Source organism: Rattus norvegicus, chromosome 1 (genome assembly GCF_036323735.1).
Source record: "Rattus norvegicus strain BN/NHsdMcwi chromosome 1, GRCr8, whole genome shotgun sequence".
Lineage (NCBI taxonomy): Eukaryota > Metazoa > Chordata > Mammalia > Rodentia > Muridae > Rattus > Rattus norvegicus.
Window position 1 is genome coordinate 173,605,237 of NC_086019.1, and position 27,214 is coordinate 173,632,450.

The 27,214-nt window shown below is 43.4% G+C and overlaps 1 protein-coding gene and 1 non-coding gene across 6 annotated transcripts; both read left to right on the forward strand.

The window, feature by feature from the left end:
• The first annotated feature begins 372 nt into the window (after positions 1-372).
• On the forward strand, positions 373-27,214 carry Wee1 (WEE1 G2 checkpoint kinase). Of its 5 annotated transcripts, XM_006229974.5 has the most exons (13): positions 373-1,484; positions 1,585-4,949; positions 6,558-6,763; positions 7,678-7,738; positions 7,867-8,039; positions 8,587-8,708; positions 11,727-11,873; positions 13,114-13,209; positions 14,324-14,409; positions 19,442-19,612; positions 19,820-19,965; positions 21,285-21,376; positions 26,993-27,214. In XM_006229974.5, exons 2-13 carry the CDS (start codon positions 4,374-4,376, stop codon positions 27,055-27,057), a joined length of 1,941 nt encoding a protein of 646 aa, XP_006230036.1. In that variant the 5' UTR covers positions 373-1,484; positions 1,585-4,373; the 3' UTR covers positions 27,058-27,214. The 5 variants fall into 5 exon arrangements, with proteins under 5 accessions (XP_006230036.1, XP_063119123.1, NP_001012760.1 ...); XM_063263053.1 differs by lacking the exon at positions 26,993-27,214 and having other exon boundaries at positions 376-1,484; positions 21,285-22,707; NM_001012742.1 differs by lacking the exons at positions 373-1,484; positions 26,993-27,214 and having other exon boundaries at positions 4,305-4,949; positions 21,285-22,707.
• On the forward strand, positions 10,639-10,745 carry Rnu6-1168 (RNA, U6 small nuclear 1168). Its single transcript, XR_005499968.1, has one exon. It is a non-coding gene; the product is annotated as a U6 spliceosomal RNA (small nuclear RNA).

Consider the following 27,214-nt stretch of genomic DNA (forward strand, 5'->3'; position numbering starts at 1 on the left):
ACCAAAAAAAAAAAAAAAAAATGAAGCTCCACAAAAAAGCCAAAACAGCAGACGAGGGATGCTGCTTGGTTGGTAGAGTTGTTCTTTTTTTTTTTTTTTTTCTTTTTTTCGGTGCTGGGGACCGAACCCAGGGCCTTGCGCTTGCTAGGCAAGCGCTCTACCACTGAGCTAAATCCCCAACCCCTCCATTTCAAATGTTATCCCCCATTCCCGTTTTTCTCTCTGGAAATCCCCTATCCCATCCCCTAACCCCCTGCCTCCATGAGGGTGCTCCCCCACCCACCCACTCCCTCCCTACTTTTTTCTTTTCTACATTTGTGTGTGAGCAAATTCGGGGGTCAGAGGACATGTTCTGGGAGTTGGTTCTTTCCTTCCATCTTGTGGGCTCTGAGGAGAGAACTCAGAGGCCTGGCGGCAAGCACCTGTATTTGTGGAGCCATCTATGGCTGGCCAGCAGGTATTTTTCACACTACATACCACACAACAATGGGAACTGGCCTCTCCCATTCTCCCTGACTACCTGGGTGGCAGGAATCCAAATCCCTGGGTCTACAGACTGAGTTCTTCCTATCAGGAGCCAATGTCCTTTAGGCCATCCAGCCTTACTTCAAGGACCTCCCAGTCTACGGAGGTGGGCAGGTGGCAAAGTATGAGATAAAGTCAAAACAAACACTATTAACACTGTTTGGCTCCAGAAAATTGTGCTGGGAATGAGGAATATCTGGGAACCTTCAGAACATTTAAAATTTCATTATTTTAGAGAAGGGGGAAAGAACATGGAGGAAAAAAAGTCTGTTTTAGAAGCGTTCATTGAACACAGTAGTAACAGTCTGTTCAAAACCTTAAATAGGCAAATTGACTTGGAACAAGAAAACAAACCATCAAACAACTTAAATTAAGGGCTCTTATCAGTTAAAAGATAAGGAGCACCAAAGCCACAAGAGAAGCTGCAGTAATAAAGGAGACTGTTGAGTGACCGAGGACAGGGGTAGTAGCAAATGATTCGCAGATGGATGTAAGCTGGAGAAGGCACTAAAGCAAAGCCAGTCAGCAGAATTGTTACTTCATATGGTTAAAACTCGTTATTGCCAGTGTGCGTGTGTGCGTGTGTGTATAACTCACATGGTGTGTGTGTGGAAGTCAAAGGACAACTTGTGGTGGGAGTTGGTTCTCTCCTCAGCACAGGATCCTGGGGATCAAACTCAGGTTGTCAGGCTTGATGGCGGGTGCTTTGTCCTTTACCAACTGAGTGAGACATCTTGCTGGTTGTAAATGGAATTCTTACATAGGAGGGGCTCAGAAACATCTATTTAATTGGGGACAGGTATGCAAGGGGTTCTGATGTTCCCCTTTACCTAAAAAGCACAATTTAAGATTTAGTTCATATTATAGATAAATTAAAGCAGTTTTCTAAGCTTACTTTTATTTATGTGTCCTGTAAAATGAAGGAAAGGTTAACTGTCCATAAAAAAGAGTGGAGAGGGGTTGGGGATTTAGCTCAGTGGTAGAGCGCTTGCCTAGGAAGCGCAAGGCCCTGGGTTCGGTCCGAAAAAAAAAAAAAGAACAAAAAAAGAGTGGAGAAAGGGAGGTGTGAAGAGAGGTGACAGATATCCCCTCCAGGGCTCTGGCCATGGTAGTTCAGACAGCACCTCTCCAGGAAATGGACAAGTGTAAGCTCTTATCCTACACTGGATTAAAGGCAAGTGTTTGTGCCAGGTGTGATGCAGCCTGTAATCCTGAAACTCCATTGTTAGACACCTACTATCACACACAGAACAATCAGATCAACATAATTACAGTTTGGGTTAGCATATGAAAAGAGACATTTAGACAGTTGTGGTTACTTTAAAGCACCACTGGGACCTCAGGAAAACTTTCATGTCATGTTTTAGGAACTAAAGTGGGTTTTTATTAAAAATTCAGCTTGACAGGACTGACAGATGGCTTAGAGAGTGAAGGCCTTTGCAAGCCGGGCAACCTGAGTTTGATCACTGGGATTCAAGTAAAGGTTAGTGACCTTCATAGACACACCACACATACATACCCACATTCATGGTAGCATGTACACAGATGCTAATAATAATTTATTCTTGAGATAGGGTCTTTCTTGGTAGTTTTTGCTTGCCTTATCTCCTGAGTGCTGGGATTAAAAGTGTGTGCCGCACAGCCTGGCAATAATAATAATTTCAAACCTTAGCTAGGAAGCTGGACCTGTGACTCACACTTATAATTGAAGAGCTTTAAAAAAAAGTCACAGATGAACTGAGAAACTCAGGACAGAAATGTTGACAAGCTGATAAGAAGATCACCACACTAACCTCCTTCTGTTTTTACACTTTTGAGACAATTTAAGTGGAACAGATCTGCATATGGAAACTTCCACCCCAGAAGTTCCCTTTGAAACTGCCAAAGCCCTCATCTCCACTGGACATACTACTGGCCTTCATTGTTCTAACTAAAGGACAATCTGCTTCTGTTGAGTTCAATCTTTCTTAGTTTCAGGTCATCCCAATCTAACAATAATGCCTGAACTCCCAAGTCAGATGGATCCCTGTGAGTTACACAGCTTTCTCATCTTGAAAAAATAAAAACTAAAAACAAAGACCAATCAATCATCCTGGACTGGCAGGTGCACAGGTCTATAATCCCAGCACCTGGAGGTGGTTCAAATCATCTGGGCTACATGGCAAAGGCAGGTCTCAAAAACAAAAATCAGTTTGACTTTTAAGCTTTTGAAGTGTTAAAAAAATGTGTGTGTGTGTGTGTGTGTGTTAATATATACACACATTAATACTTCTTTTTTTTTTTTTTTTGGTTCTTTTTTTTTTTCCAGCTGGGGACCGAACCCAGGGCCTTGTGCTTCCTAGGTAAGCGCTCTACCACTGAGCTAAATCCCCAGCCCCACATTAATACTTCTTTAAATACAATAATGACAATAGAAAAGTTATAAACAGCTATTATCCAGATAATGTGAATCTACATTAAAAAACATCAAGTTTTCTTCAGATAATCTCGGTTCCCCAAAAGTGGATTCTAATTTCCTAGTGAAAAAGAATATTACTTTTCTGTGTTTCAGACTGGCCTCAGCAATTCCCACTACAGCAAAGAATGCTAGAAACCAAAAGCTCCAAAATAACAAGGAGAAATGATAGATCATAGCATACAAAATAGGAACACACTTGTATGTAAAGAGATTAAGTTACGGTTGATAAGGTTGTGGAAATTATTTTTCCTGGAAATTATGAGACAGGACCATTACACAGCAAAGGGGTTTTGAAGTTCTGATCCTCCTGCCTCAGTTTCCAGACTGTTGGAATCAAGGTGTGTGCGCCAGCGCACACCTTTTAGGTTTTGTTTGTTTTTTTCTCCTGGGACCAATCAGTTTGGTCAGCTCATTCTCACGTGTTAGCGAACAAACATAAACACTACGGTTGCAGGGTGGGCATTCGGGCTTGTGGCAGGACCAATTGCCACGGATGAGTTCGGTCGTGAGGGACTCAGTCAGGACTGGAAAGGCCACCTCAGAGGACACTCCTATAGCCAGTGTCCTTGTCCAGCAGCTCATTATCTGAGTCCCACACCCCGCGGGGACCAGAGCTCGGTCACTGCTTCCGACTCAGACCGCGACTTTGGAACGTGACTGGACACAGCCACGCCCAGAACGCCAAGGGGTCGGGCTTCAGAACGTGGGGTTGGGCCAGGCTTCTAGCCGTCCCCAAAGGCAGCACAGTGCCCGGATGCTTCTGAACCGGGAGACCGGGAGGCTGACCCACGCCCAGCACAGGGCGGTAGACGTGCTCCCTACGCCCCTCCTCGTCGGGCGGCTCCCGGCAGGCTCCGGTCCACTTCACATAGATTCTGGGCGGGCTTCTGTGCAATCGAGGCCCACTCATTGGCCGTCCACGCCACGACCCGCCCAGGACTGGCGGCGCGCCTAGGCCGTGGGGCGGAGCCAGCGAGTTCCCGCCAAAATCGCGTAGCCGGTTCCATCCCCGTGGGCTACGTCGCGCCCTCCCTGTTTTTTCAAACCGGGGCTGGGCGGGGATTGGTGGGCTGGGCCCTCACGTGGTTAACGGTCGCGGGAAGCCGCGGAACGCGAACTTGCGGCCGAACTTGAGACCTTCACCAGCAGTGGACCGGTCAGTCTCCGCTGGACATAATCGCGCCGCAGTCGTCGCCGTCGCGGCGTCGGGAGCTTGGCAGGCCTCGGAGTCGCCGCCGCTGACCCGGCGCAGGCCCGCTGCAGCCTCAGCCGGGCGCGCCGGATCGCACGTGGCGGACCCGCCCCCTGTGCCAGCCGCGACCTGGACGCCGCCGGCCTGTGCTCGCCGGTCCTCTGCTCTCCGGTGCTCCGCCGTGACTGCAGCCGGGAAATGAGCTTCCTGAGCCGACAGCAGCCGCCGCCCACCCGCCGCGCCGCAGCCGCCTGCAGTTTGCGGCAGAAGCTCATCTTCTCACCCGGCAGCGATTGTGAGGAGGAAGAGGAGGAGGAGGAGGAAGGCAGCGGCCACAGTACGGGGGAGGACTCGGCCTTCCAGGAGCCTGATTCGCCGCTGCCCTCTGCACGCAGCCCTGCCGAGGCCGAGGCCGAGCGCCGCCGCCGCTCGCCCGGCGCGGAGCCCAGCAGCCCGGGAGAGCTGGAGGAGGACTTGCTGCTGCGGGGCGGCGGCGGGGGCGCGCAAGCGGCGGGCGGAGGAGCCGAGGGCGACTCTTGGGAGGAGGAGGGTTTCGGCTCTTCGTCGCCCGTCAAGTCACCTACGACTGCCTACTTTCTGGGCAGCTCGTTCTCGCCGGTGCGCTGCGGCGGCCCTGGGGATGCCTCCCCGCGGGGCTGCGGGGTCCCGCGAGCCATGGACGACCCCTGTTCTCCGCAGCCCGACTACCCGAGCACCCCTCCGCACAAGACCTTCCGCAAGTTGCGCCTGTTCGACACGCCGCACACTCCCAAGGTAATGGAGGGGGCGGAGGAGCCGGCTCCAGGGCCTTTAAAAAAAGGCCGCGGCGCTGCTGCCCTGCGCGCCACTGCCGGGGTTCGGTTACATAACCGCCCCGCCGCACCCCGCTCGCCGTCCTGTGCCGCCAATGGGAAAAAAAAAGTTGGCAGCCCCCTTTTTTGGCTCTGCCCAGAAGTTGTCGGTTAAGATTATGTAACTGAACAATGGGCCTGGTCTGTAACTACGCCACTTTACAAAGGGCCTGGTCCCCACTGTCCAGGTGGTTGAGTATTTGGCCCCGGTGGCGCGGTGTGCTAGGATGCCGGATTGCTGCTGGCCACCTGACACTCCGAGCCATATGGTGCCTGTTAAACCCGGTGTCCGGGCCTGTAATTTGGGGGGCACGGATAGAAGGAGTTCGGTTTATTAAAAGGTTTTATTCCAACCCTCTGGACTTGTGGTTCCGTGTTATATGGTACTAGAGATTCTGCTTTTCCTTTTGGGAGTTGTCACTGCGTTTACTGTCGTGAACTCGTGAATATTCCAGGTAGCTTTTGATTGTCTTTCGGGACTTAGTATTAGGGAAGCTTTGTGTTTATTCTGGGGTTTCCCCTGCGGTTTTGTTGGCCTGTGTGTCAAAACTAATGTGTCTTAAAAAAGTGTGTGTTTAGAACCCGTCCGGAATAGCCCGTGAATATGCATGTTGTCACTGGTAATTCTTGACAAGTCACAAAAAAATTAAAAGTAGACAGTTCCTCAAATAAAGACAAGCATGGCATCTATAAATTTAACACGGGAAATAAATTCCCTTTTTTGAGACAAGGTTTCTCTGTGTAACAGCCTTGGCTGTTCTGGAACCCACTTTGTAGAGTAGGCTGGCCTCTAACTCGGAGATTCTCCTGCCTCTGCCTCCCAAGTGCTGGAGCTAAAGGCTCGCTACCATGCCCCTCGAAATAGGCCTTTTTTTTCCCCCTTTTTTTCTTTTTTTCGGAGCTGGGGACCGAACCCAGGGCCTGGCGCTTGCTAAGGCAAGTGCTCTACCACTGAGCTAAATCCCCAACCCCGAAATAGGCCTTTTAAAGGGAGTCTATTACTGATTTCCGTGCAACCTTAGTCATAAACCTCGAGTATACATGTGTTTTGTGCTTTGCTATTTTATAGGCCGACAGACCCAAAAAGCCTACTTGTGGTGGATGTGGGAATTTTTTTATGAGAGTGATAGTTTTTATTTTTAGAATGTTAAAAGAGCCTGTTAATTTTTAGCCACTGATAGGAACTTTTTTGTAGTTTAGTCACTACAGATGTTCCTTTTTAGGATTAAGTACCGGTTTTTACTTTGCTGTCTTTTACAGATAAGTAGTTAGTATTCAACCTGACCACTAAGTCAGCCACTGTTTATTTTACTTGAAGTATAACTAAGGCTTGTGTGTTGCCCCTTCCCTTGTTCTTTTCTTTCCCCAAGTCGGGAAACGGAACCTCCCTGCATGGGTTCTAGTACAGAGCTTCATTCACAATGTGCTGCTTTGGGCTACATATTCGGCCACTTAGAAAGGCAAGTTGGAGGTTATATTGAGAAGACTGTCCAGAAGACTGGATCCTGAGGATTGTATTTCCCTTTCCTAGAGTTTGCTTTCCAAAGCTCGAGTTATTGATTCCAGCTCTGTTAAACTCCGGGGTAGTTCTCTATTCATGGACACTGAAAAATCAGGAAAAAGAGAATTCGACACACGGCAAACTCCTCAAGTGAATATTAACCCCTTTACTCCGGATCCTGTAATGCTTCATTCCTCAGGACAGTGTCGTGGGAGAAAGAGAGCATATTTTAATGAGTAAGTATAGTTTGTTCCTCTGTATCTAAGGTGTACTCTCAAAATTAGGCTTCTACTGAATAGCACTTAGCTCTCAGGAGGCGGGTAATCAGCTGTAGGAAAGTAGTTGTCTGAGAAAGGGAAAGAAAAGAAACCATGATTCTATGACCTGAGAGGTGGCTTTAGGTGTTAAGAGCTCTTGCTGTTCTTGGGGTTTAGTTCTCAGCACTCAAATGGCTATAATTCTAGTTCTAGGGGATCTATTGACCCTCTGACCTCTTCAGGCACTAGGCATGCATGTGACTTTCATACCCACAAAACACTTATATACAAATTTTTAAGAAAAGTCTAGATTTCGTGTCAGATTTATGGTGGCAACTAATGGGAGAGAGTTGTTACTATATTTATTTTGGGTATGAGGTTCACACATGTGAGGTTAACACATGGGGGGGTCAACTTTCAGGAGTTGGTTCTCCTTTCAGTGTGTGGGTCTCTGGCATTAAACTCAGGTGTCAAGAGGTAGCTAGAGCCTTTACCTTCTGAACCAGTGTTTCTCAACCTTCCTAATGATTTGACCCTTTAATACAGTTCCTCTTGTTATGGTGACCCCTCATCCATAGTTGCTATTTCATAACTTTAATTCTGTTACTATTATGCATTGTAATGTGAGTATATTGAGAACCACTGTTCTGAGCTACCTCTGTGGCCAGAGATTTCATTTCTAATGCTTTAATTTCTGTCCATGTGAGCAGTCTAGTTAGTGAGCTTATCTCCATAGGAACTTTATTTTCCTCATCTGAGTCAAATTTTAGGGTTACAAAATTAAATGCTTCTCCTTTAATTGTATCCATCAAAAATGCATTTCACTCTGTAGTTGGGTAAAGTTTTTAGTTTCAAGTTGATGTTTTAGTAAAACCCACATATTTACTTTTTAGTTCCTCTGAAGACATGGAAGCCAGTGATTATGAGTTTGAAGATGAAACAAGACCTGCCAAAGTAAATAACTTTATTATTTAAAATGTTGTTATTATGTTTGCTTCTTAAGTAAACAGCAGAACCTAAGGTAGAAATATATTTACACGTTTCATATCTTTGTATTATACATGGATACCCTCCTTTTACAGAGAATTACAATTACTGAAAGCAATATGAAGTCACGATATACAACTGAATTTCATGAGCTGGAGAAAATTGGTTCTGGAGAATTTGGTTCTGTGTTTAAATGTGTGAAGAGGCTAGATGGATGCATTTATGCCATTAAACGATCAAAAAAGCCATTGGCTGGCTCTGTTGATGAGTATGTATTAAACATTTTGTCTTTTGCTTTTTTAATCTCCTTTGTTACTAGTAAACATTAAGGTTTTATGTAACCAAACACCTAATGCTTTTATTTATTTATTTTTAAAGATTTATTTTATGTATATGTGTACATTGTAGCTGGCTTCAGACACATCAGAAGAAGAGGGCACTGGGTCCCAATACAGATGGTTGTGAGACACCATGTGGTTGATGGGAATTGAACTCAGGACCTCTGGAAGTCCATTGCTCTTAACTGCTGAGCAAACTTGCCAGCACCCTGATAGGTTTATGTAGCTCAGACTAGCCTGGGTGAGCTCACTATGTACTGAGGATTTTGAATTCCCATTCTCCTGCCTCAGTTTCCCGGAGGGCAGGGTTAAAGTGTGTGCCACCATGCCAGTTTGCATAATTCTTAGTTCTCTTAACTAATCATCTTTTAGCATAGTGATAGTTTAAAGAGATTGGGTTTACTTTATGGTGCTTCAGATAAATTGATTACTCCTGAGTAGAAATGATTTAACATCTTATTCATATTGTTCTTCTAGACAGAATGCTTTGAGAGAAGTGTATGCTCATGCTGTGCTTGGACAGCATCCCCATGTGGTTCGTTATTTCTCTGCCTGGGCAGAAGATGACCATATGCTTATACAGAATGAATACTGTAATGGTAAGTGATCTCATCGTCATTCATAATAAATACCATGGGAATATTTATTGCAATCTTATGTTTTTCTCTTTTTGTCCCTTTGGGGCGGGGGGTCAGTTCCTCATGTGTGTTAGGATACATCCCTAGCTCCCTCTGTGTGGTGTTCCTGTACGTTGAACAAGATTTTTTTAATTAATTGATTTATTTTTATGTGTACTGGTGTTTGAGGGTGTCAGAATCCCTGGAACTGGAGTTACAGACATTTGTGAGGTGGCATGTGGTTGCTGGGATTTGAGCTCAGGCCCTCTGGAAGAGCGGCCAGTGCTCTTAACCGCTGAATCATCTCTCTAGTCCCCTTGTTAAGACTTTTTTTTTTAAAGATTTATTTATTTTATGTATAGGAGTACACTGTAGCTGTCTTCAGTCACACTAGATCCCATTACAGCCATGTGGTTACTGAGACTTGAACTCAGGACCTCTGAAAGAGCAGTTGGTAGTCTTAACCACTGAGCCATCTCTCTAGCCCCAATTTAGCCATTTCTTGAAGACATTCTAAAATCATGCTTTATTCCCACCATCTGTCCAGTCTAGTTTATTGCTATAATTCATTAATACTTACATATTTATACTTATATATACTTACATATAATTCACTTTAATATTAAGTGCCTTAGAGTTTTATTGCTGTGAGGAGACATCATGACCAAGGTAACTATTGTGAAAGAAAACATTTAACTGGAGTTGGCTTACAGTTTCAGAGGTTAAGTCCATTATCATCTTGGTAGGAAACATGGCAGCAACCAGGCAGACATGGTGCTGGAGGAGCCAAGAGTTTTACATCTTGATCCAAAGGCAGCAGCAGGAGACTGTCTTCCACTGGCAGCCAGGAGGAGGGTCCTCCCACATTGGGCAGAGCTTGAGCATAGGACCTCAGAGCCCACCACGATAGTGACATATTTCCTCCAAAAAGGACACATCCTAATAGTGTCACTTCCAGTGGCCCAAACACATGATTCTATGAGGGCCAAATCTATTCTAACCACTGCAGTAAGTTATATATTTTTAATTGTCTATATGCTCCCCTACCTCAGTTTAAACAAAACAGGGAAATAAAGGTCAGCTCTGCATAGCTTTCACAAGTCTTTCACTTTCCTTTTTCTTTAAATCTTTACCTTAACACCTGAATTCTGATCCTTATAGGAATCTGTTATTACAAGCTACCCTTTTTGGGTTATTTTTGTTTTTCAAGACAGGGTTTCTCTTTGGTATCCCTGGCTGTCCTGGAACTTGCTCTATAGACAACTCACAGAGATCCGCCTGCTTCTACCTCCCAAGTGCTAGGATTCAAAGCATGCACCACTTCATTCTGGTTAAATGTACCTTTTAACACATAATAGGTTGTTTTTTAAATTGTTTCCATAAAGACTAGAGAAATATATGGCTTAGGAAGTCATGGAGATGGCTCAGTAGTTAAGAGTGCTTACTGGCAGTAACAAGCTCTAGAGTACAAATTCCAGAATCTCTGCAACAAGCTGGGCTTCCTGAATGTGCCTCTGATCCCCAAGTCCCAGGGAAGCAAAGACAGGAGAATTACTGGGGCTTCTGGTTTGCAGCATAGCAGAGAAAATGTGAATGAATCTTGGGTTCTACCCGAGACCTTGCCTCAAAGAATTAGGTGGAGAGATACCAGCATTCCTGATTTTCCACATGTGCACACATAATGAGCATTCACTTATACACGAACATAAGCTCATATATATTTATACAAATATAAATCTATTTTTTTTTTTAAAAAGAAACATAGCTGGTTGTTGTGGTGCACTCTTTAATTTCAGTACTTTGGAGTCAGGGGTAAACTGATCTCTTGAGTTTGTAGCCAACCAGGGATACATAGAGACCCTATTTCCAAAAAAAGGGAAAAAAAAAATGTAAGTTTTAGAAACACTTGATAGTGTTTGCTTCAGCAGCCCATACCCTAATGTTGGAACGATTCAGAGAAGATTAGCATGGCCCATGCACAAGGATGACACACAAATTCGTGAGGCGTTCCGTTAAAAAAAAATAACACTTGATAGTAAAGGTTTGTTTCATAAATAACAGTCTAATATTTGTGGACCAATAAATGACATAGGTAGGTAGTACAGCCCTCTACTCTTTACTGGTTTAAATCAGTTTCTTATTTATAGACAGGGTCTTGCTAGGTAGCTCAGTCTGGTCTATAACTTGCTGTGTAGACCAGGCTGGCCTTGAACTCACTGATATCTGCCAGTCCCTACCTCCAGAGGGATTAAAGATTTGTGTAAAATGGCTTGGTTCTTGTTCTACTCTCAGCTCCCCCATTTCACTTAACAAATGTACATTGGCCTTACTTGCCCCATCCTCTCAGAAAAAGAAACTTGACAATCTATCCTGAGAAAGTGAACAAAAATTGGTTGCTGAGGTTGATAGGTTAAAAGAAAATTTAAATTGTGTTTTCCCCCAGTGCTGAGAATTGAACCTGGGATCTATACATGTTCAGCTAGCTAGCATTGCCTCCTGTCCTAATAAGTTGTCTGGGCTAGGTAACCTTAAACTCAGTTTGTAGCCTAACCTGGGTTCAGATTTGTGGTCCTCCTACCTTAGCCTCCCAAAAGCCGGGATTATGTGCCTAATCACTAGGCCTGGCAATTAAATTTTATTTTCTGGGCTGGAGAGATGGCTCAGTGGTTAAGAGCACCGTCTGCTCTTCCAGAGGTCCTGAGTTCAATTCCCAGCAACCACATGGTGGCTCACAACCATCTGTAAAGAGATCTGATGCCCTTGTCTGTACCTCGTGTGTATCTGAAGACAGTTACAGTGGACTTATATATAATAAATGAATAAATCTTTAAAAAAATTATTTTCTATAATTGCAGATGCATTTCATACAAAAACAATAAATAAAAGTTGATATCCCAAGAAAGTTGAAGCGAGAGATTGATTCTATTAAATACCATGTTCTGGGTGTGGACTGTAGAGAGATGAGAAAGTAAAATGTTTGATGATTGCTGTCTCCATTAGGTGGGAGTTTAGCTGACGCTGTAAGTGAGAACTACAGAGTCATGAGCTACTTTACTGAAGCAGAGCTGAAGGATCTCCTTTTGCAAGTTGGCAGGGGCTTGAGATACATACATTCAATGTCTTTGGTTCACATGGATATAAAACCTAGTAAGTAAGCTTTGGCTGTGTTGTTTGTGACTTGGATATAGGAAATAAAGGACTTCATTGTAACAATGTGAAAGCCTCTTACTACTGTTCATTGATTACTAAGTAGTGTTTTAAGTCTTTCATAGTTGGTCTGTTTACATTGGTATCTGTTTCAGGACTATGCTCCACATCTGGTTATATCATTACCCTTTTCAGGTGTTATCCTGCTACTTTTTCTTTTCTTTAATATCTTATGTTTATTGGTGTGTGCCTGCATATCTATCTATCTATCTATCTATCTATCTATCTATCTATCTATCTATCCATCTATCCATCCATCCATCCATCCATCCATCCATCCATCCATCCATCCATCCATCCTGCTGTGTGAGGATGTCAGAAGCCCTGAAACTGGAGTTACAGGCAGATGTAAGCTGCCATGTGGGCACTGGGAATTGAACCCTAGTCCTTTGGAAGCCAGTGCTCTTAACTGCTGAGCCATTTCTCCTGCCCCTCTACTTCTTTTTTATTAGTTATAAGGACACTGTAGCTGTCTTCCTGACATACCCAAAGAGGGCATCAGATCTCATTACAGATCTAGAAGAGCAGTCAGTGCTCTTAACCACTGAGCCATCGCTCTAGCCTGCAGCCTGCTTTTAATAAGGGTTCAACCTCTCCTCTTCTCCACCACTCAGCAGAAGTAGTAGAAGACAAAAGTTATTAGGCTAAAGGAGAAATCGACTAGTACAGCAATAGTTCTTTGAGGGGCGGGGGAGGGGCAAGCTTGATCTTCTTTTTCAGCAATTCAGTCCCTTAGCAAACACCAAATATGGCTCAGCGGGTGCAGACCAGTCCACTAGGCAGGCAGACCCCAGGCATGAACTGGCAGCTACAGTCCATTTCTTTTAGCAGGCAGACCCTGAAGCTGCCGCAGGAACCTCACAAGCAGTTCTTGGTGAGTTACCACAGGTTGTGAGCTCAACAATGCTATGCAAGGCAATCAATACACGTGTCGTTAATGCCAAAGTCTCCCACTATTTGTGGGGTCATATTTATACTCCATCACAGGTCCTTCTATGTGTTTGCTATATCAAAACATTCTTTTACCTGTGTCTGCTTCAGGAAAACATTCTTTCAGGTGTTTACTTTATCAAGCATCCTTTCACTTGCCAGCAAAACATTTGACATAACTAACTTTCCAAAGAACTAGAAGTTTCCACTTCAGCCTTGTTTGTTAAATATAGTTATTATTATTCAACAGGTAATATTTTTATATCTCGAACCTCAATCCCAAATGCAGTCTCTGAAGAAGGAGATGAAGATGACTGGATATCCAACAAAGTTATGTTTAAAATAGGTAAAACTATTTTGTTAACTATTAGGGATAACTGTTAAAATTAAGAAGGGTTGGCGTGGGGGTTGGGGATTTAGCTCAGTGGTAGAGCGCTTGCCTAGGAAGCGCAAGGCACTGGGTTCGGTCCCCAGCTCCGAAAAAAAAAGAACCAAAAAAAAAAAAAAAGGGTTGGTGTGGGGCTGGAGAGATGGCTCAGCGGTTAAGAGCACTGACTGTTCTTCCAGAGGTCCTGAGTTCAAATCCCAGCAACCACATGGTGGCTCACAACCATCCATAATGGGATCCGATGTCCCTTCAGGTGTGTCTGAAGACAGCAACAGTGTACTTACATACATGGAATAAATAAAATAAATCTTTAAGAAGGGTTGGTGTTAGGGGTGGGTGTGTGCATAGGTGTAGTGGGCATGATGGGAAAGACTATGCCACAGCGTGTGTAGATGTTAGAGGACAGGCTTGAGTATTCTCATATTCCCCCTTGTTCCAAGGTGGGGTCTTTTGCTGTGTACTGCTTTGGATACCCAGGATAGGTAGCCTGTGAACCTCTGAAATTTTTGTCTCTAGCTCCCATCTTGATGTTGTTCTGGGTTTGCAAACATGTGTTCCTATGTTGGCTTTTACATGGGTTCTGGGGATATGAATGGTGGTCCTTAGTCTTGTGAGGCAAGCATTTTATCCACTGAGACATTTCCATAGTCTCATGTAAGTGCACCACTGGATACTTGGTCCCCAAAGAAGCCAGGAGAAGCATCAGATCCCCGGGAACTCAGTAACAAGTAGTTGCGAGCTACTGTGTGGATGCTGGGAACAGAACTTTGGTCTTTAGTGAGAGCGTCAAGAGCTCTTGTCTGTGAGCCATCATCTCTCCAGCCCATGTTTATCTACTTTGGGACAGGATTTTCTGTATCCTAGGTATACATTATCCCAGGTCTGCTTCCTTGAGCTTGTTGTGTAGCCCAGAAAGCTGAGGATTCTGCCTCGACTTTGAATCCTAGGATTATGGACCTGTGTTGTCATAGTTATAGTTGGTTTATATGGCTATAGATAACAAGACAGGGCTTTGTGCATGATAGATAAGTTGTCTACTAACTGAGCTTCTGTACTCTTCTAATACCTCTAGGTGATCTTGGGCATGTAACAAGAATCTCTAGTCCACAAGTTGAAGAAGGTGATAGTCGTTTTCTAGCAAATGAAGTTTTACAAGAGGTAATTTCTTCCTCCTTGGGTTATAGTATTTGCTTGGTACCAGTTGACAGAAGACTGAATTCTAATATGTTGAAAATTAATTAACTAGTAAACTAAAAGTAAAAAGTCTAAACCTATTTCTGATGGCATTGAAAGTTGTTGCATTCACTACCAGTGGAACTTCAAAGTTGTAAAGCCTTTCTAGAGACCATATTGTTACCATATTCAGATTTAAAAGTCAGACTCTAGCTGGAGAGATGGTTCAGCAGGTAAGAGCACTGGCTGCTCTTCCAGAGAAACCTAGTTCAATTCCCAGCACCCACATGGGAGCTCACAACTATCTGTTCCAGAGGATCTGGCACCCTCACACAGAACACCAATGCACATAAAAAGTAAATTCTTTTTTTTTTTTTGGGAGCTGGGGACCGAACCCAGGGCCTTGCGCTTGCTAGGCAAGCACTCTACCACTGAGCTAAATCCCCAACTCCAAAAAGTAAAATTTAAAAAATAAAATAAAATCACATTTCCACTGACCTAGAATTTTTTTGTTCCAGAAGTTTTTTCTATAAGAATGATCATATATGCATAGAGAACAATGTGAAAATGTTGTATTTACTATGGAAATGAAAGGTAAATTATGATGTTGTGTCACATAAAGTCTAATAGAGTCTCCTTGCACATTGTTCTGTGCACATTGTTCTGCCTTGTTGAACGAATGCATATGTGAAGCTCATATTTCTGCAGGTACATTGTTTGCATATGCATCCCCAAAGGCTTGAGACTTGCTTCTGATTATGTCATGAACAACTGATAAAGCAGCATCTGTTTGTAGATCTATCTATCTACTATTTATTACTAAATTATTTTATTTACATTTCTAAATGTTGCTGCCTTTTCCAGTTCTCCCTCCCATGTTCTTCACCCCATTCCCCCTTCTCTTTGCTTCTGAGAGGGTGCTCCCCCACTACTCACCCCCACCAGCATTCCCTTTTCCTGGGGCATCAAGTTTCTACAAGATTAGGCTCATTCTCTCTCACTGAGACCAGAAAAGGCCATCCTCTGCTACATACATGCCTGGGGCCACGGACCAGTCCATTTATGATCTTTGGTTGGTGGCTTATCTGTGAGAGCTCTGAGGGGGTTCAGATTAGTTAATACTGTTTGTTCTTCCTATAGGGTTGCCATCCCCTTCAGCTCCTTCAATCTTTCCCCTAACTTACATAGGGGGTCCCCAACCTTAGTCCAGTGGTTGGCTGTAAATATCTCCATGTCTCAGTCAGTTGCCGGTAGAGCCTCTCAGAGGACAGACATGCTAGGCTCCTGTCTGCAAGCACAACATGGCATCATAATAGTGTCAGGGTTTGGTGCCTTTGCATGGGATCCCAAGTTGGGCTGGTCACTGGACGGCCATTTTAGTCTTCACTCCATTTTTGTCCCTGCATTTCCTTTAGACAGGAACAGTTCTGGATCAAAGATTTTGAGGAAATTAATTCCTCATCCCTCCACTGGGGGCCATTATCTACCGGAGGTGGTCTCTTCAGATTCTATCTCTACATTGTTGGGCATTTTGGCTAAGGTCATCCCCATTGAGTCCTGGGATCCTCTCACATCCCAGGACTTCATATAGGTTCCCTCTGCTACTCCCCACCCTCACACTGCTACATATTTCCATTAATCCTCCTGGCTCCCTGAGCTTCTCTCCTGTCTCCCCCCTCCCCCTACTCAATTCTACCTCCCTTTCCTCTTCCGCCTCCTCTCTCCTACCCAGGTCCCTCCCTCCCTCTGCCTCCTGTGATAATTTTGTTCTCTCTTCTAAGTGGGATTGAAGTATCCACACTTGGGTCTTCCTTCTTGTTAAACTTCATACTGTCAATGAGTTGTATCACGGGTATTCTGTACTTTTTGGCTTATATCCACTTATCAATGACTACATAACCAGTAGGACAAACCAGCAACCTATAGATTGGGAAAAGAACTTTGAATATGCTTGGCCCAGGGAGTGACACTACTTGGAGGTGTGGCCTTGTTGGAGGAAGTTTGTCATTGTGGGCATGGGCTTTAAGAGCCTCCTAACCACGTGAGAGCCAGTCTTCTCCCAGCAGCCTTCAGGTGAAGATGTAGAACTCTCAGCTCTGCCTGCACCATGCATGCCTACCTGGACCTGGATGCTGCCATGCTCCCACCTTGATCGTATCGGACTAAACCTCTGAATCTGTAAGATAGCCCCAATTAAATGTTGTCTACGAGTTGCCTTGGCCACAGTGTCTGTTCACACTAGTAAGACATTAAGACAGAGGTTGGTACCAGGGACTGGGGTATTACTATATAGGCTTTGTGCTGTACAGGCTTCTGTTTGGAAGAATGGATTTGGAACTTTGTATTTGGGAAGCACTGGAATGCTTTAAGTGGCCATAATGGACGATCCTAGTAGGAATATGGAAGACCTTGTTGCTGAGAATGATTTGAACTGCAGATGTGGCCCGAGAGGTTTCAGTGGAGAAGAGGTTTCAGTATGTGGAGTAGAGACTGTTTTTGTAGTATTTTGGTGAAGAATGTGGCTGCTCTTTGCCATTTTCTAAAGGGTCTGCCTGAGGCTAAGGTGAAGAGATTTAAATTTCTTTGAAAAAGGAAGTCTCGGGGTTGGGGATTTAGCTCAGTGGTAGAGCGCTTGCTTAGGAAGCGCAAGGCCCTGGGTTCGATCCCCAGCTCCAAAAAAAAAAAAAAAAAAAAAAAGAACCAAAAAAAAAAAAGAAAAAGGAAGTCTCGAAACAGCCTGGTATAAATTCTGTTGTGTGGTTACTAAAGTTCACTCTTATGAAGAGCCTTTTAATGAAAAGGAGAAAGTTACATAGCCACGGTTATACTAGCTTTGAAGGCATGAAGGGGTCATGAAGAGCAGCTGAGGCTGGCAGTGTGAGAGGCCATGGAAGGCCATTGGTGAAGGTGCAGCCTCAGTTGCAGTTGATGGCTCAGGACTGAAGGGATCATGCAAAGGATTTGAGGCTTGGCATCATGAAGAGAGCCTGTGGGAGAAGGTGAAGCCTAGTTGCAGTGGGAGACCACAGCATATTGTAGATGCCAGAACCGTAGGATGATCACCAAGAACAGCAGCAGTGGAGTGGAGTCAACAGAGCATAGAGTGCTACAGAGGGCAGAGCTGGAGAAATGATGCAAGTTCTTTAGTGGAGACCTGACATTGGAACAAGAAGTTGTAATGTTGACATTGCCTTGGAGACTCCAAGATGTTCTAATTCAAGTTGCCAGAGCTGTTGGATCCCTGCCAAAGAAAGCTGCTCTGAGAGAATTGGGCCAGCCCAGGGGAGAGAACTTTGTTATAGTTAACAAAGATGAGAAAAGAGCAATCTGAAGAGCACTTTGACATCAGCCATGACATGCAGAGTTTGGAGTTGCCCAGCTGGTTTCCTGTCTTGCTTTGGGGATTACAGTTAAGTGATTGGATGGACCTCAGAAGAGACTTTGAATTTTGGCCCTTTAACAATGTTGAGACTACTATAGACTGTGGGAACTTCGGAAGTTGCTCTAAATGTATTTTTTATTGTGCTATAGCTAGGTATGACCCCCATAGACTTATGAGTTTGAAGAAACCTATGGGGGTCAGGGAGTAAAATGTTTGAATATGGTTGGCCCAGGGAGTGGCACTGTTTGGAGGTATGGCCTTGTTAGAAGTGTGTTATTGTGTGTGTGGGCTTTAAGACTCTTAATCATGTGAGAGCCAGTCTTCTAGCAGCCTTCAGATGAAACCGTAGAACTCTCAGCTCTGCCTGCACCATGTCTGCTCCCACCTTGATCATTATGGACTGAACCTCTGAACCTGTAAGCTAGCCCCAATTAAACGTTGTCTACAAGTTGCCTTGGTCATGAGTAGACAGTAAAACACCAAGACATTAACCCTACATCCAATAGAGGACTAATATCCAAAATATACAAGTACTCAAGAAGTTAAACTCCAAAAAACAAAACAACCTAATTAAAAAATGGGGTACAGAGCTAAACAGAATTCTCAACAGAGGATTCTCAAATGACAGAATAGCACTTAAAGAAATGTTCAACATCCTTAGTAATCAGGGAAATGCAAATCACAATGACCCTGAGATTCCACCTTACACCAATTAGAATTGCTAAGATTAAAAACTTAAGTACATGCTGGAGAGGATGTGGAGAAATAGGAACACTCCTCCATTGCTGGTGGATTGCATACTAGTGCAATCACTCTGGTGGTTTTTCCGAAAACCAGAAATAGTTCTACCTGAGGACCCAGCTACAGCACTTCTGGGCAAATACCTAAAAGTTGCTCCCACGTATAACAAGGACACATGTTCATAGCACTCCAGTATGTACATAGCAGCCTTATTTGTAATAGCCAGAAGCTGGAAACAACCCAGATATTCCTCAACCAAAGAATGGATACAGAAAATATGATTCATTTACACAATGGAATACTATTCGCTATTAAAAATGAGGACATCATGAATTTTGTAGTGACCAAGCCAACTCAAAATCAAACAGTTCTTGAGGGAGGGAGGATTAAATAAAAAAGAGACAATTAGACAACATAGTATGACCCCAGCAAGTGTTAAGGTGGATTTACCTTTTTTCAGTCTGCCTTTGTACCATTCTAGGTACATGCAAAGAATAAGATCACTTCTAGGTCAAAGGCAAGGGAACAAACAAGGCATAAACAAAGGCCCCAAGGTATTCAGTGACTTACCAAGATGATCAAGATCTTGGATCTTGAGCTTTCTTGTGCTAGCCCAATGTCAAGTTCTTGCTAATATCCTTGAAGGGACACCAAGAGCTCTCCACATTGCAGGCTAATGGATAGAAATAGAAAATACCATCCTAAGCGAGGTAACCCAGACCCAATTTATATTTGTAGTTAAACCATCTTCCTACATTTAGCAGCTTGTTTCCAAATAGATGCTTGAATGTGGCATTCAAAAGTGTTTAACATAATTTTTTACAGAGACCATCAAGATGTGCAATCTATTATTTTGGCTATTACCTTAATTTTTTTTCTCTTTAAATTTTACAGAACTATAGCCATCTACCGAAAGCAGATATTTTTGCTCTTGCTCTCACAGTCGTATGTGCTGCTGGTGCTGAACCCCTTCCCAGAAATGGAGACCAGTGGCATGAAATCCGACAGGGTCGATTACCTCGGATTCCACAAGTGCTTTCCCAGGAGTTGACAGAGTTGCTAAAAGTGAGTGTTATATTAACACCTCAGTATTTTACTAAATAGGTTTTTTTCCTTTTTTCTCTTTTTGAGATAGGTTCTCTATGTAGTTCTGGATGTTCCGAGAACTTGCTCTATAGACCAGGCTGGGCTATGCCTCCAGAGCCATATGTCCCATCACATAGGGTTCTAAGTAGTTTTTAACCACTATTTTATTTTCCTTTTGTTTTTTAGGTTATGATTCATCCTGATCCAGAGAGAAGACCTTCAGCAATGGTGCTGGTGAAGCATTCAGTGTTGCTGTCTGCCTCTAGAAAGAGCGCAGAGCAGTTACGAATAGAATTGAATGCTGAAAAATTCAAAAATTCTCTTTTGCAGAAGTAAGGGTTTATTGTTTTTACTCTGCCTTTCTCATTGATTCTCAGATTTTAAGAGATCATTTAGGGTTTTTGCTAAACTTTGTAATTTTGTGCGAGAGAACCAAAGTGAGGCAGTGACTTAGGAGGACTGGACCCCGGCCACTTGTACAACACTGAGCACAGAGGCCGGTCTATAGTCTCAGTGCTGGCAAGGCAGAAATAGGTGGTTTCCTACCAGCTCAGCTGAATCATGACGCTCCAAATTTAGTCAGCGATACTGTCTTAAATAGTGTGGGTTGGGGATTTAGCTCAGTGGTAGAGCGCTTGGCTCTTGTAAATGATTCTTGTATTTGATCTAAGGACGAGGGACTTGGCAGTTTCAGAGAGCTGGTTGGAAAGATAAAGTTGATCAAAAAAGTTTATGCGTGGCGTGCATATATGTACACATGTGTACAGGGACTCAGGGTGAATATCAGGTGGTTTTCCTCTCTCCACCTTAATGTTTCTATTCAAATTTTTTTTTTCTTCTTCTTCAAGATAAGGATTCTCTGTGTGGACCAGGCTGACCTCAGAGATCTGCCTGCCTCTGGCTCTGATCAAATGTGTACAGCACAGTACCAGTCTTAATTTTCTAGATAGGGTCTCTGCATCTTGCCAGTTCAGCTAGATTGGCTGTCTGGGAGAGCCCTCAGGATTTCCTATCTGCTACCCAACCCCAAGATTACAGGCATGTGCTGCCACACCCATACTACGGCTCACCCTCATAGCTGAAGACCTTATCTACGGCTCTGCTACTGAGCTAAATCGTCAACCCCCACCCTGCTTTTTGGGTGGATGCTGGGGGTCCTCATACTTGTGCAGCAAGCATTTTACCCATTAAGCTATCTTCTCATTTCTATTTTATTTTTTTTTTAAATTACATTTCACTTATTTTTTGGGTTTATGTGCACATGCCATGATTTGATCTTATTAGGATATGAATTTTGACATCAAACTGAGGTTGTCAAGCTTGGTGGCAGGTGTTCTCGCTGATGAATCTTAACCACCAGCCCCAGGTGTGTCATGTACCCTTATGATGCATCCCAGAATCATCAGCTGACAATGGGTTGGCCCCACCCACTCCAGTCATTAATTAAGAAACAGGTTTCCCTGCAGCCTGACCTTGTAGAGGCATTTTCTCAATTACAGCTCCTCCTCTCTGATGATCCTAGTTTGTGTCAAATTGATATAAAACTAGCCAGCACAACAATTCAGTTTGTATTTGGCCTCTTAGACTCTTTTCATAGAATTAATGCAGTAGGTAAATTAAAGTCTTGCTTTCTATTTTTTTATTTTTGTAGAGAACTCAAGAAAGCCCAAATGGCAGCCAAAGTTGCAGCTGAGGAACGGGCACTCCTCACAGATCGGATGGCCACTAGATCTACCACCCAGAGTAATAGAACTTCTCGACTTATTGGAAAGAAAATGAACCGCTCTGTCAGCCTTACTATATACTGAACTGCTTACATTCCCCAGCCCTTCCCCCTCAAAGGACAAAAAAAACTGTGACAAGAGGAAGCTAGGTTGAAATCACTGCTAGAATCCACTTTGCAATTACTTTGCCATTGGTGTCAGTAGTTTTCCTAAAATGCCTTTTGTGACTTTGTGAATTACAGTTGAGAGCTGTATTCTGACTTGGCTCTGTCAGGCTTTTGTCTCATCTTCCCGTCTGTTTCATGTAGGATGTCAGTCACTGTTGGATGTTCCACCACCCTTTGCGGGGTGAGCCACTGTGGTGGTGTGCTGCTTCTCATTCACTGTTGCCGTGTGATGAAAGGTGTCTTTCCTTGTTTTGACTGTGGAAAGGACTCGAGGGCTTTACTGCGATCATCCTCTCCCTTCAAAAAGGGAAATGCTCAGAGACTCAGTACTACTCAGCCTCCAATGTACCTGTGTCAATCTTAACGTTTCTTTTTTTCTATTGTGAATTATACTTGTATATCCAACTGGGAGCACTTTAGGCATCATGTGCACCATGGGATGGTCATTCTGTGGAAGCCTTGCCTTGTGAATTTGCTGCTATTTTAGTTTCCTCTTGCTGTAAAACTAGCATTAAACAATCATTGTTGTTAATAGGCTTTCTTTCAAAACAATTATGTGAAATATGTAGCTGCTCTTCATGAAAAGCAGCTTTGCCTCCTTTTCTTTGGACTTTGAAGCTAGTGCATTGAAAAAGTGCACCTACCCCTTCCCTGTTCGAATGCTGTATTAATGTAGTATAATTATTACTGGTTTTGTAAATTTTTCTTATAATGTCCTCTGACTTTAAAACATGTTTCCTTCCTCCTGTCAAGTCTTGTACTTGGTTGTATGGTTAGCCTATTTTTAAATGTTTTGCCCAGTTTCTCTTCAATATTTGTGTATATAAACTGATCTTGGTAATACTGTACATAGCTGTTTAATATACCAGAATGACTTCTGACTATTCAAGTTTTTCACAAAATACATTTTACCTGTGATTAGCCATTTGACTAACAGTGTTTGGCTAGTAGATGTTGCCCTCCAAAAGTAGGGGGAAATGTCTCATTTGTTTTTCTATTAACTTTGGTCTGAAACACATTTGCACTTGTCTGTTTGACTTGTGTCTTATTAACATTATCTGGCGTATTAAAAGTCATTCTGTGCTTACCTTAATTGTCTAAATCTTCACGGTGCCTGTTTTCTACTTTGTATCCCCTCACTGCTCATTACAGAATGTGGATAAATATATATGACTTGCTGAGAGCAGAGTGCACTTCCTCTTTGCTGCTGGCTCTTTGAGATAGGATCTCACCTTCCAGGGTGGCCTGAAACTTAACTGCCTCCTTTACCATCCAGTGCTCAACTTAGAACTCCAGGACCTATGATGCCATGTGGGACTTTGATGATGTGCTTTCGTACATGTTAGTTACACTTGAGAGCCCATGAAAGTTTGGATTGTTTTTATCAATCTAAATAATACATTTAAGCATAATCACATGTTTATACACATGACACTAGAAATGAGGTATAATTTTAAAGGTTCAGGTTAAGTGAATAAAGTATGCAACTCAGCTTTCTAACTAGTCTGAGTCACAGCAAAGCTCGCTATGTTAGGAGGCTGCCTCATGTGTACATTTATTACACAAGACAGACAATCCAGGGCCTTGCCAAGTGCTCCTCTAGACATCCAACCCAATCTACTAAAGATTTATTTGTATTACATTATGCCTCCATGTGTCTGTGTGTACCATGTGTGTTCCTGGTACCTGTGGTGATCAGAAGAGGGCATCCAATTCCTGGCCTGGAATTCCCTGTGATTGTGAGCTACCACGTTGCTTCACGAAACAGAACATGGGTCCTCTGCAAGAGCAGTAAGTGGTCTTAATTGCTGAGCCATCTCTCCAGCTATTTTTGATATTCAAGAAAAAACTTATTTGGAGGGCTCTGGTGAGATGACTCAACAGTAATCTGATGGCTCTTCTAGAGGACCTGGGTTCAATCCCCACACCCACATGGCAGTTTACAACTGGAACTCCATACACCCTCACACAGACATATATGAAGTCAAACACCAATGCACATAAAATAAAAATAAATCTTAAAATTAAAAAAAGGGACTGGGGATTTAGCTCAGTGGTAGAGCGCTTACCTAGGAAGCGCAAGGCCCTGGGTTCGGTCCCCAGCTCCGAAAAAAAATTAAAAAAAAATTTAGCTTTAATCCTAGCACTCAGGAGTCAAGGCAGGCAGATCTCTGAGTTTGAGACCAGCATGGTCTACACAGAGAGTTCTAGGACAGCCAATGAAATCCTGTCCCTCAAAAAGCTAAAATTTGAAGAGAGAAATCTTGAACCATCTGGAAGGTATTTTTTTTTTTGGGGGGGGGGGGTTTGGTTCTTTTTTCGGAGCTGGGGACCGCAAGCGCTCTACCACTGAGCTAAATCCCCAACCCGGAAGGTATTTTTTTGTTGAGTCATTTTTATCTGTTAACAGAGTGGTTTGGGGAACAGGCAAGATGGCTCAGCATATAGTGTTTGTACCCAAGGGCGGTGACCTTAGTTCAATCCCTCAGATCCACATGGTAGAAGAGAAGTCACCTGCACAGCCTGTCAGTCTTAGTATGGTTTTACTGCTGTGAAGAGACACCATGACCAAGGCAACTCTTAGAAGGACAACGTTCAATTGGGCTGGCTGCTGGGTTCAGAGGTTCAGTCCGTTATCAAGACAGGAACATGGCAGCATCCAGGCAGGCATGGTACATCTGAAGGCCACTAGTAGAATACTTGATCCCTAGGGAGCTAGGACAAGGGTAAGCCCATACCCACAAGGCCCCACCCACTCCAAACAAGGTCACACCTCCCAACAGTGCCACTCCCTGGACCAAGCATATACAAACCACCACAGGCACACACACAAACAGATAAATGTGATTTTAAAGATAACCGGTTATGTGTAAGCAGAGCACTCATTAATAAATTTTTTATTTTAGTTTTTGGGTTTGGTTTTGTTTTTTTTTAAAGTATCTATCTATCTATCTAAATATCTAGACATTATATATAAGTACACTGTAGCTGTCTTCAGACATACCAGAAGAGGCATCAGATCTCATTACAGATGGTTGTGAGCCACCATGTGGTTGCTGGGATTTGAACTCAGGACCTCTGGAAGAGCAGTCAGTGCTCTTAACCACTGAGCCATCTCTCCAGCCCTTGTTTTTATTTTGATTACACGTTGCAGATGGTTGTGAACTATCATGTGTAGCGCTGGGAATCAAACCCAGGCCCTCTGCAAGAGCAACAGATGTTCTTAACCAAACCCATGTTTCTAGCCCCCCAAAAATTGGGGGAAAAATAGTTTTTGTTAGCCAGCAGGAGTGGTGGTGCATGCCTTTAATTACAGCACTGGGGAAGCAGGGCCAGGTGGATCTATGTGAGTTCAAGGCCAGCCTGGTCCACAGAGCAAGATCCAGGATGTCCAGGGTGTAAGATACAAAGTTCTATTATTATTTGAGGCAGATATTTACCATTGATAAAACTTTTGAAAGCTGACTTTAATAAAAACCAAAAGTAGAAGGAGTCAACACAATTCAATTAAAACTGTTGCTTTTTCTTACCAGAAAAAAAGACTGATGCTAAATTATGAATTGTACCCCTTTCGTTTTGAGCTAATGTCTTTATACTTTTTGATTATTTCTTTATTTTGTGGGATGGGGGAGGTACTCATGTACCATGATGTTTATGCCTGTGGAGGTCAAAGTGCTGCCTGCAGGAGTCAGCAAGCATCTTTCCTCTACCATGTGGCTTCTGGAAATTACTCTCAGGTCTCCAGGTTCCTTTACCCACTGAATCAGCCCCAGAAAAAACAATTTTCTAGCTTTGATTTTTTTTTTTTTTTTTGGTTCTTTTTTTCGGAGCTGGGGACCGAACCCAGGGCCTTGCGCTTCCTAGGTAAGCGCTCTACCACTGAGCTAAATCCCCAGCCCCTTGATTTTTTTTTTTTTAAAGTATGTTTTGTTCCAGAGGTCAAGAAATTATGGAATTAGCAAGGTTCCCAGGCTGGATCAAAGACCTGAGTTCAATCCCAGAACTCTCATTAAAAAAAGCCAAATGTGGTGATGTGTTCTTGGGGCTTACTGGCTAAGCTTGCCTTGGTGTCTTAGAAATCTCCAGACCAATGAGAAACGTCCATCTTCAAAATCATGGTCAATGTTACCAAAGAAATGACAGTTCACATTGTCTCATTGCAACATGCACACATGTGTGCGCAAACACACACGCACAGAGACACACACAGAGAGAAGGGATCTACGTATCAGGAGTACCAGAAGATGTCCCAGTGATTAAGATCTCGTGCTGCACTTGCAGAGGACCTGAGTTCAATTCTAGTACTCATAGCAGGTGGCTCCCAACTGCCTCTAACTCCAGTGTCCTGGGATCTGACTCTTCTTGCCTCTGGGCAACAGAAATGAATTATATCTTTTTTTTTTTTTTTTTTTCGGAGCTGGGGACCGAACCCAGGGCCTTGCGCTTGCTAGGCAAGCACTCTACCGCTGAGCTAAATCCCCAACCCCGAATTATATCTTAAAAACAAACAAGCAAACAAACAAACCAGGGGCTGGAGAGATGGCTCAGCAGTTAAGAGCACTGACTGCTCTTCCAGAGGTCCTGAGTTCAATTCCCAGCAACCACATGGTGGCTCACAACCATCTGTAAGGAAATCTGATGCCTTCTAGTGTATCTGAAGACAGCTACAGTGTCCTCATATAAATAAAATCTTTGGAAAAAAAAAACAAACCACCAAAACCCACCCTAAACTAAAGCTAAAATCTTTAACAGTTTTAATGTGCCTATGTCTCTGCATAGATAAGTGAAGGATCTGAGGTGGCAACAAGGTGATGAGATAGCTGGGCACTGGAGTTAGAGTTGTGAGACACCTCATGTGGATGTAGTGTTAAGAACTGAACTTGAGTCCTCTCTAAACAGGACATGTTCTTAATCTCTCTAACCTCTAATTGTAAACTCTCTCCCCCCAACCCCCAGGCCTCCCCCGCTCCCCACCCAGACAGGGTTTCTCTGTAGCCCTGGCTGTCCTGGAACTCACTCTGTAAACTAGACTGCCCTCAACTCAGAGATCTGCCTGCCTCTGCCTCCCACGTGCTAAGACTAAAGGTGCATGCTGACACTTTCACCTGGCCTGTGTGTGTGAACTTTCCAAGCAATTTGTAAATGAGTTAAAGCCATTGAGGAAGAGGATTCTTGAGAAAGGTTTTGGAAGTGTTTTGGATATTGTGATAATCTTAAGTGAAGCCTGGGACTAGCACCATTAAAATGATTTACAGAGTGAGTGGGTCTTTTCCCTCAAACCTGGTAGCACTCTTAGAAGTTTCTTAAAATCAGTCGATTTCTAGTTTTAAAATAAATACATAAATGGAAGATGATGGCATCATTGGAACTGTCCCTCTCCCAACATTTAGCATCAACAACTTTGGAGAAGCACTCCTCTGAACATCTTTGAACTTCTTCTTCTTCTTCTTTTTTTCTGTGTGTGGCAGATGTTCCTAATTTTCAATGCAGTTCAAAGGTCTGTGGAGTGAGGAGAAATAACTGTATGCTCTAGGAAGATTTACCAGGAAAAGATGACATGTTCTGTCAAAACTTCATTAAGCTAAGCGTCTGGGAGACCTCAGCCATTCCAGCCTTCAAAGAAAATTACCTTGAAGAAACAGACGCTGTATTGTTTAGTTTTATATAGCTAATAAATATTTCAAAGAGCA